The sequence below is a fragment of the Colius striatus genome, unplaced genomic scaffold (assembly GCF_028858725.1).
Source record: "Colius striatus isolate bColStr4 unplaced genomic scaffold, bColStr4.1.hap1 scaffold_151, whole genome shotgun sequence".
NCBI lineage: Eukaryota > Metazoa > Chordata > Aves > Coliiformes > Coliidae > Colius > Colius striatus.
In genome coordinates, this window is record NW_026908441.1 from 1 (window position 1) to 9,987 (window position 9,987).

At 63.8% G+C, this 9,987-nt stretch overlaps 1 protein-coding gene across 1 annotated transcript; it reads right to left on the bottom strand.

Moving 5' to 3' along the window:
• Window positions 1–612: 612 nt before the first annotated feature.
• On the bottom strand, window positions 613–8,672 carry LOC133629101 (microfibril-associated glycoprotein 4-like; the record flags this gene model as incomplete). Its single annotated transcript, XM_062019762.1, has 5 exons — window positions 8,633–8,672; window positions 5,863–5,929; window positions 4,710–4,873; window positions 1,715–1,811; window positions 613–645 (listed from the first exon to the last, which is right to left on the bottom strand). Coding segments are annotated over exons 1-5 (367 nt in total), but the record flags the coding sequence as incomplete, so codon positions are not given.
• Between the last annotated feature and the right edge of the window lie 1,315 nt (window positions 8,673–9,987).

Consider the following 9,987-nt stretch of genomic DNA (forward strand, 5'->3'; position numbering starts at 1 on the left):
TAATGGGGGGGCAGTGGGGGGTCAGGTGGGGGGCAGTGGGGGGCAGTGGGGGGTCAGGGGGTGCAGTGGGGGGCAGTGGGGGGTCAGGGGGGCAATGGGGGGGCAGTGGGGGGTCAGGGGGGGCAGTGGGGGGCAGTGGGGGGTCAGGGGGTGCAGTGGGGGGCAGTGGGGGCGTCAGGGGGCAATGGGGGGCAGTGGGGGGTCAGGAGGTGCAGCCACTGCAGCCCTGGGGTCAGGGGGGGCAGTGGGGGGTCAGGGGGGCAATGGGGGGGTCAGGGGGGCAATGGGGGGGCAATGGGAGGCAGTGGGGGGTCAGGAGGTGCAGCCACTGCAGCCCTGGGGGCAACGGGGGGCAATGGGGGGTCAGGGGGTGCAGTGGGGGGCAATGGGGGGTCAGGGGGGGCAGTGGGGGGTCAGGGGGAGCAGTGGGGGGTCAGGAGGGGCAATGAGGAGTCAGGAGGGCAATGGGGGGCAGTGGGGGGTCAGGGGGAGCAGTGGGGGGTCAGGAGGGCAATGGGGGGCAGTGGGGGGTCAGGGGGGGGCAGTGGGGGGCAGTGGGGGGTCAGGGGGTGCAGTGGGGGGCAGTGGGGGGTCAGGGGGGCAATGGGGGGCAGTGGGGGGTCAGGAGGTGCAGCCACTGCAGCCCTGGGGGCAACGGGGGGCAATGGGGGGTCAGGGGGTGCAGTGGGGGGCAGTGGGAGGTCAGGGGGGCAATGGGAGGCAGTGGGGGGTCAGGGGGGGCAGTGGGGGGCAGTGGGAGGTCAGGGGGGGCAGTGGGGGGTCAGGGGGAGCAGTGGGGGGTCAGGAGGGGCAATGAGGGGTCAGGAGGGCAATGGGGGGGCAGTGGGGGGCAGTGGGGGGTCAGGGGGTGCAGTGGGGGGCAGTGGGGGGTCAGGGGGGCAGTGGGGGGCAGTGGGGGGTCAGGGGGTGCAGTGGGGGGCAGTGGGGGGGTCAGGGGGGCAATGGGGGGCAGTGGGGGGGTCAGGAGGTGCAGCCACCTGCAGCCCTGGGGGCAACGGGGGGCAATGGGGGGTCAGGGGGTGCAGTGGGGGGCAGTGGGGGGTCAGGGGGGGCAATGAGGGGTCAGGAGGGCAATGGGGGCAATGGGGGGCAATGGGGGGTCAGGGGGGCAATGGGGGGTCAGCGGGGCAATGGGGGGCAGTGGGGGGAGTCTGGTCTATACTGGTCCCTACTGGTCCGTACCCAGCCAGTACTCGCCCATACTGGTCTCTACTGGTCCCTACTGGTCCGTACCCAGCCAGTACTCGCCCATACTGGTCTCTACTGGTCCCTACTGGTCCGTACCCAGCCAGTACTCGCCCATACTGGTCTCTACTGGTCCCTACTGGTCCGTATCCAGCCAGTACTCGCCCATACTGGTCTCTACTGGTCCCTACTGGTCCGTACCCAGCCAGTACTCGCCCATACTGGTCTCTACTGGTCCCTACTGGTCCGTACCCAGCCAGTACTCGCCCATACTGGTCTCTACTGGTCCCTACTGGTCCGTACCCAGCCAGTACTCGCCCATACTGGTCTCTACTGGTCCCTACTGGTCCGTACCCAGCCAGTACTCGCCCATACTGGTCTATACTGGTCCCTACTGGTCCGTACCCAGCCAGTACTCGCCCATACTGGTCCATACTGGTCCCTACTGGTCCGTACCCGGCCAGTACTCGCCCCATACTGGTCTCTACTGGTCCCTACTGGTCCGTACCCAGCCAGTACTCGCCGTCAGCGCGGCCGAAGCCGTCACGGTAATCGCTCCAACCTCGGAAGAAGCTGACGGAGCCGTTGAAGCGACGCTGGAACACCTGGGAATGGGGCAAAAACGGGCAGAAACGGGCAAAAACGGGGCTGGAACAGCTGGGAATGGGGCAAAAACGGGCAAAAACGGGCAAAAACGGGGGCTGGAACAGTTGGGAATGGGGCAAAAACGGGCAAAAACGGGCAAAAACGGGGCTGGAACAGCTGGGAATGGGGCAAAAACGGACAGAAACGGGCAAAAAACGGGGCTGGAACAGCTGGGAATGGGGCAAAAACGGACAGAAACGGGCAAAAAACGGGGCTGGAACAGCTGGGAATGGGGCAAAAACGGGCAGAAACGGGGCAAAAACGGGGCTGGAACACCTGGGAATGGGGCAAAAACGGGCAAAAACGGGCAAAAACGGGGCTGGAACAGTTGGGAATGGGGCAAAAACGGGCAAAAACGGGCAAAAACGGGGCTGGAACAGCTGGGAATGGGGCAAAAACGGACAGAAACGGGCAAAAACGGGGCTGGAACAGCTGGGAATGGGGCAAAAACGGACAGAAACGGGCAAAAACGGGGCTGGAACAGCTGGGAATGGGGCAAAACCGGACAGAAACGGGCAAAAACGGGGGTTGGAACAGCTGGGAATGGGGCAAAAACGGGCAGAAACGGGCAAAAACGGGGCTGGAACAGCTGGGAATGGGGCAAAAACGGGCAGAAACAGGCAAAAACGGGGCTGGAACAGCTGGGAATGGGGCGAAAACGGGCAGAAACGGGCAAAAACGGGGCTGGAACAGCTGGGAATGGGGCAAAAACGGCAGAAACGGGCAAAAACGGGGCTGGAACAGCTGGGAATGGGGCAAAAACGGGCAAAAATGGGGCTGGAACAGCTGGGAATGGGGTGAAAACAGGCAGAAACGGGCAAAAACGGGGCTGGAACAGCTGGGAATGGGGTGAAAACGGGCAAAAACGGGGCTGGAACAGCTGGGAATGGGGCGAAAACGGGCAGAAACGGGGCTGGAACAGCTGGGAATGGGGCAAAAACGGGCAAAAACGGGCAAAAATGGGGCTGGAACAGCTGGGAATGGGGCAAAAAACGGGCAGAAACGGGCAAAAACGGGGCTGGAACAGCTGGGAATGGGGCAAAAACGGGCAGAAACGGGCAAAAACGGGGCTGGAACAGCTGGGAATGGGGCGAAAACGGGCAGAAACGGCAAAAACGGGGCTGGAACAGCTGGGAATGGGGTGGAAAACGGGCAAAAACGGGGCTGGAACAGCTGGGAATGGGGCGAAAACGGGCAGAAACGGGCAAAAACGGGGCTGGAACAGCTGGGAATGGGGCGAAAACGGGCAGAAACGGGCAAAAACGGGGCTGGAACAGCTGGGAATGGGGTGAAAACGGGCAGAAACGGGGCTGGAACAGCTGGGAATGGGGTGAAAACGGGCAAAAATGGGCAAAAACGGGGCTGGAACAGCTGGGAATGGGGTGAAAATGGGCAAAACCGGGCAAAAACGGGGCTGGAACAGCTGGGAATGGGGCGAAAACGGGCGAAAACGGGCAAAAACGGGGCTGGAACTGCTGGGAATGGGGCGAAAACGGGCAAAAACGGGCAAAAACGGGGCTGGAACAGCTGGGAATGGGGCGAAAACGGGCAGAAACGGGCAAAAAACGGGGCTGGAACAGCTGGGAATGGGGCGAAAACGGGCAAAACCGGGCAAAAACGGGGCTGGAACAGCTGGGAATGGGGCAAAAACGGGCAGAAACGGGCAAAAACGGGGCTGGAACAGCTGGGAATGGGGCAAAAACGGGCAGAAACGGGCAAAAAACGGGGCTGGAACAGCTGGGAATGGGGCAAAAACGGGCAGAAACGGGCAAAAACGGGGCTGGAACAGCTGGGAATGGGGCAAAAACGGGCAAAAATGGGCAAAAACGGGCAAAAACGGGTTCGGGGGGTCTCAGGGAGTTCAGGGGGGTCTCAAGGGGTCTCAGGGGGGTTTGGGGGGTTTCAGGGGGTCTCAGGGGGTTCAGGGGGTCAAAGGGGGTTTGGGGGGGTCTCAGGGGGTTTGGGGGGGTCTCAGGGGGTTTGGGGGGGTTTGGGGGGTCTCAGGGGGTCTCAAGGGGTTCGGGGGGGTCTCAGGGGGTTTGGGGGGTCTCAGGGGGTCTCAAGGGGTTCGGGGGGGTCTCAGGGGGTTTGGGGGGTCTCAGGGGGTCTCAGGGGGTTTGGGGGGTCTCAGGGGGTTCAGGGGGGGTCTCAGGGTGTTTGGGGGGGGTCTCAGTGTGTTTGGGGGGTCTCAGGAGGTTCGAGGGGGGTCTCAGGGGGGTTTGGGGGGGTCTCAGGGGGTCTCAGGGGGGTCTCAGGGTGTTTGGGGGGGTCTCAGGGGGTCTCAGGGGGGTCTCAGGGGGTTTGGGGGGGTCTCAGGGGGGTCTCAGGGAGTTCAGGGGGGTCTCAGGGGGGTTCAGAGGAGTTTGGGGGGGCCCTGGGGGTTTGGGGGGTCTCAGGGTGTTTGGGGGGGTCTCAGGGGGTCTCAGGGGGCTTGGGGTGGTCTCAGGGGGTCTCGGGGGGTTTGGGGGGGGTCTCAGGGGTTTTGGGGGTCTCAGGGGGTTCAGGGGGTCTCAGGGGGGTCTCAATGGGTTTGGGGGGTCTCAGGGGGTTTGGGGGGTCTCAGGGGGTTCAGGGGGGTCTCAAGTGGTTTTGGGGGGTCTCAGGGGGTTTGGGGGGTCTCAATGGGTTTGGGGGGTCTCAGGGGGTTTGGAGGGGTCTCAGAGGGTTTGGGGGGTCTCAGGGGGTTCAGGGGGGATCTCAGGGGGTTTTAGGGGGTTTGGGGGGGTCTCAGGGGGTTTGGGGGGTCTCAGGGTGTCTCAGGGGGTTTGGGGGGGGTCTCAGGGGGTCTCAGGGGGTCTCAGGGGGGTCTCAGGGGCGTTTGGGGGGGTCTCAGGGGGTCCCGGGGGGGGGGTCAGTACCGTCCAGACGTGCCCCAGCGTGGTCATGTCGCAGTAGACGGGGACGGGGCGCCCCCCCGGCCCCCCCGGGGTAAATGAGGTAAACGCCGTCCCCGCGGCCCCCCCCGGCGGTGAACGTCCTGGCAGTCGCGGGGGGGCAGCGGGGGGAGGCACGGGGGGGGGCACTGGGGGGGGGACACAGCCGTGAGGGGGGGTCCCCAAGGGTGTGTGACCCCCCCAAATGGCACTGGTGGGGCGCTGGGGGGGGGGTCCCAGCACCCAGGGGGGGGTCCCAAAGGGTGTGTGACCCCCCCAAATGGCACTGGGGGGGCGCTGGGGGGGGGGTCCCAGCACTCAGGGGGGGTCCCCAGGGGTGTGTGACCCCCCCAAATGGCACTGGGGGGGCGCTGGGGGGGGGTCTCAGCACCCAGGGGGGGGTCCCAAAGTGTGTCCTCCCCACCCCAAATGGCACTGAGGGGGGGTCTCAGCACCCAGGGGGGGTCCCAAAGGGGTGTGTGACCCCCCCAAATGGCACTGGGGGGGCACTGGGGGGGGTCTCAGCACCCACAGGGGTCCCCAAGGGTGTCCCCCCCCCCCCACCCAGAACTCGGGGGGGGGCACTGGGGGGGGGGGTCTCAGCACTCAGGGGGGGGTCCCAAAATGTGTCCCCCCCCACCCCAAATGGCACTGGGGGGGGCACTGGGGGGGGGTCTCAGCACCCACAGGGGTCCCCAAGGGTGTGTGACCCCCCCAAATGGCACTGAGGGGGGGTCTCAGCACCCAGGGGGGGTCCCCAAGGGTGTGTGACCCCCCCAAAAGGCACTGGGGGGGCGCTGGGGGGGGTCTCAGCACCCAGGGGGGGGGTCCCCAGGGGTGTGTGACCCCCCCCAAATGGCACTGGGGGGGCGCTGGGGGGGGGTCTCAGCACCCAGGGGGGGGTCCCCAAGGGTGTGTGACCCCCCCAAAAGGCACTGGGGGGGGCGCTGGGGGGGGTCTCAGCACCCAGGGGGGGTCCCAAAGGGTGTGTGACCCCCCCAAATGGCACTGAGGGGGGGTCTCAGCACCCACAGGGGTCCCAAAGTGGTGCCCCCCCCATCCCAAATGGCACTGGGGGGGGGGTCCCAGCACCCATGGGGGGGGGTCCCAAAGTGTGTGTGACCCCCCCAAAACTCACCCTGAGGGGCGATGGGCTGCCCCCAGCCCACGGCCACCAGCACCCAGAGCACAGCCAGGGCCCCAGCCTGGGGAAAGGGGGCACAGGGGGGTTGGGGGGGTATTTGGGGGGGTTGGGGGGGCATTTGGGGGGGTTGGGGGGCATTTGGGGGGGGTTAGGGGGCATTTGGGGGGGGTTGGGGGGGTACAGGGGGGGTTGGGGGGGTATTTGGGGGGGTTAGGAGGGGCATAGGGGGGTTGGGGGGGCACAGGGGTGTTGGGGGGGCACAGGGGGGGTTAGGGGGGGCATTTGGGGGGCTTAGGGGGGCATTTGGGGGGGTTGGGGGGGGCATTTGGGGGGGTTGGGGGGGCATTTGGGGGTGTTGGGGGGGCATTTGGGGGGGTTGGGGGGGCATTTGGGGGTGTTGGGGGGCATTTGGGGGGTACAGGGGGTGTTGGGGGGGCATTTGGGGGGGTTAGGGGGGCATTTGGGGGTCTTAGGGGGGCATTTGGGGGTGTTGGGGGGGCACAGGGGGGGTTAGGGGGGCATTTAGGGGGGTTGGGGGGGGCATTTGGGGGGGTTGAGGGGGCACAGGGTGGGTTGAAGGGGGCATTTGGGGGGGTTCAGGGGCTGTGGGGGGGGGTTGGGGCCATATGGGGGGGTTTGGGGACCATAAAGGGGGGTTTTAGGGCCATATAGGTGGGTTTTGGGGCCATAAAGGGGGGTTTTGGGGCCATATAGGGGGGTTTGGGGGCCATATAAGGAGGTTTTGGGGCCATATAAGGGGGTTTAGGGGGCTGTAGAGGGGGGGCTTGGGGCCATATAGGGGGGGTTCAGGCCCATAAAGGGGTGTTAAGGGCAATGAAGGGGTGTTAAGGGCCATATGGGGGGGTTTTGGGGCCATAGAAGGGGGTTTTGGGGCCATAAAGTGGGGTAGGGGCCATATAAGGGGGGTTCATGGGCTGTATGGGGAGTTGGGGCCATATGGGGGGGTTTGGGGACCATATAAGGGGGTTTTTGGGGCCATATAGGGGAGGAAAGAGGCCATATAAGGGAATAGGGGCCATATAGGGGGGTTTGGGGGCTGTAGAGGGGGGGTTTGGGGGCCATATAGGGGGGTGTTAAGGGCCATATGGGGGGGTTTTGGGGCCATATAAGGAGGTTTAGGGGCTGTAGAGGGGGGTTTGGGGCCATATAGGGGGTGTTAAGGGCCATATAGGGGGGGTGTAGGGCCATATAAGGGGTTTTGGGGCCATAAAGGGGGGTTTGGGGGCCATATGGGGCGGTTTGGGGGCCATAAAGGGGGGTTCAGGGCCATAAAGGGGTGTTAAGGGCCATATAGGGGGGTTTTGGGGCCATATGAGGGTGTTTTGGGGCCATATAGGGGAGGAAAGGGGCCATATAAGGGAATAGGGGCAATATGGGGGGTTTTGGGTCCATAAAGGGGAGTTTTAGGGCCATATGAGGGGGGTAGGGGCCATATAGGGGGGGTTTGGGGTCCTAAAGGGGGGTTTTGGGGCCATATGAGGGTGTTTTGGGGCCATAAAGGGGGGTTCAGGGGTTGTATGGGGGGGTTGGGACCATATAAGGGGGTTTTGGGGCCATAAAAGGGGGTTTGGGGGCCTTATAGGGGGGTTTTGGGGCCATAAAGGGGGTTTGGGGGGCCATATAAGGAGGTTTTGGGGCCATATAAGGGGGTTTAGGGGCTGTAGAGGGGAGTTTGGGGCCATATGGGGGGGGGTTCAGGGGCATAAAGGGAGTTTTGGGACCATATAAGGAGATAGGGGCCATATAGGGGGGGTTTTGGGGCCATATAGGGGGGTTTTGGGGCCATAAAGGGGGGTTTAGGGGCCATAAAGGGAGTTTTGGGGCCATATAAGGAGATAGGGGCCATGTAGGGGAGGAAAGGGGCCATATAGGGGGGTTTGAGGCCATATGAGGGGGTTTAGGGGCCATATAGGGGGGTTTGGGGCCATATAGGGGTTCAGGGGGCTCCGTGGGGGGCTCCGGGGGCTCCGTGGGAGGTTTTTGGGGGGCTCAGGGGCTCCGTGGGGGGCTTTTGGGGGTCCCGGGGGGTGTTTTTGGGGGTCCCGGGGGGGTTTTTGGGGGGGCTCCGGGGGCTCCCTGGGGGGTTTTTGGGGGGTCCCAGGGGTGTTTTTGGGGCTCCGTGGGGGGTTTTTGGGGGGCTCAGGGGGGTTTTTGGGGGTCCCGGGGGTGTTTTTGGAGGTCCGTGGGGGGTTTTTGGGGCTCCGTGGGGGGTTTTTGGGGGTCCCGGGGGTGTTTTTTGGGGGGCCCGGGGGTGTTTTTGGGGCTCCGTGGGGGGTTTTTGGGGGCTCCGTGGGGGGTTTTGGGGGCTCCGTGGGGGGTTTTTGGGGGTCCCGGGGCGGTTTTTGGGGGGCTCCGGGAGAGGTTTTTGGGGGGCTCAGGGGGCTCCAAGGGGGGTTTTTGGGGGCTCAGGGGGCTCCAAGGGGGGTTTTTGGGGGGTCTCAGGGGCTCCGGTGGGGTGTTTTTGGGGGGCTCGGGGGGGTTTTTTGGGGGTCCCGGGGGGGGGTTTTGGGGGTCCCTGGGGTGTTTTTGGGGGGCTCCGGGGACTCCCGGGGGGGGTTTTTGGGGGTCCCTGGGGTGTTTTTGGGGGGCTCAGGGGGGCTCCAAGGGGGGTTTTTGGGGGGTCCCGGGGGGGTTTTGGGGGTCCCGGGGGTGTTTTTGGGGGTCCCGGGGGTGTTTTTGGGGCTCCGTGAGGGGTTTTTGGGGGGTCCCGGGGGTGTTTTTGGGGTCCCGGGCCGGGCGTTACCTCCATGGCGTCCGCAGCAGCTCTGGCCGCGGCTCCGGCTCCGGGGGGGGTTTGGGGGGGGTTTGGGGGGGGGGTGAAGAGGCCCCTCGAGGGGGGGTTGGGGGGGGCAAGAGGCGCCTTTAGGGGGGACCCAGAAACAGGGGAGCCCCGCCCCCACCCCAAAATTGCCCCTCTGGGACCCCCCCTGGGGGTAAAACACCCCCAAATCTGCCCCATCGGGGGTAAAACAGCCCCAAATCTGCCTCATCGGGGGGTAAAACACCCCAAATCTGCCCATCGGGGGGGAAACAGCCCCAAATCTGCCCCATCGGGGGGGAAACAGCCCCAAATCTGCCTCATCGGGGGTAAAACGCCCCAAATCTGCCCCCCAAGAGGGGAAACACCCCCAAATCTGCCCCACAGAGGGGTGAAACGCCCCCAAAATCTGCCCCCCACAGGGGTTAAAACAGCCCCAAATCTGCCCCATCGGGGGTAAAACAGCCCCAAATCTGCCCCCCAAGAGGGGGAAACACCCCCAAATCTGCCCCATCTGGGGTAAAACACCCCAAAATTGCCCCCACAGAGGGGAATCAGCCCCAAATCTGCCCCATCGGGGATAAAACAGCCCCAAATCTGCCCCTTTTTGGGGGGAAATACCCCGAATTCGGCCTTTTTGGGGGCCAAAACCCCCAAATCTGCCCCTTTTTTGGGGGGAAATACCCCGAATTCGGCCTTTTTGGGGCGAAACCCCCCAAATCTGCCCCTTTTTTTGGGGCAAAACCCCAAATTCGGCCTTTTTGGGGGCCAAACCCCCCAAATCTGTCCCTTTTTGGGGGGGAAATACCCCAAATTTGGCCTTTTTTTGGGGCAAAACCCCCCCAAATCTGCCCCTTTTTGGGGGAAATACCCCGAATTCGGCCTTTTTGGGGCCAAACCCCCAAAATCTGCCCCTTTTTTCGGGGAAATACCCCGAATTCGGCCTCTTTTGTGGGCAAAACCCCCCAAATCTGCCCCTTTTTTGGGGGGAAATACCCCGAATTTGGCCTTTTTGGGGTCAAACCCCCCCAAATCTGCCCCTTTTTGGGGGGAAATACCCCGAATTTGGCCTTTTTTGGGGCAAAATCCCCCAAATCTGCCCCTTTTTGGGGGGAAATACCCCGAATTCAGCCTTTTTTGGGGCAAAACCCCCCAAATCTGCCCCTTTTTGGGGAAATACCCCGAATTCAGCCTTTTTTGGGGCAAAACCTCCCAAATCTGCCCCTTTTTGGGGGCAAATACCTCGAATTCGGCCTCTTTTGGGGCAAAACCCCCCAAATCTGCCCCTTTTGTGGGGAAATAAACCGAATTCAGCCTTTTTTGGGGCAAAACCCCCCCAA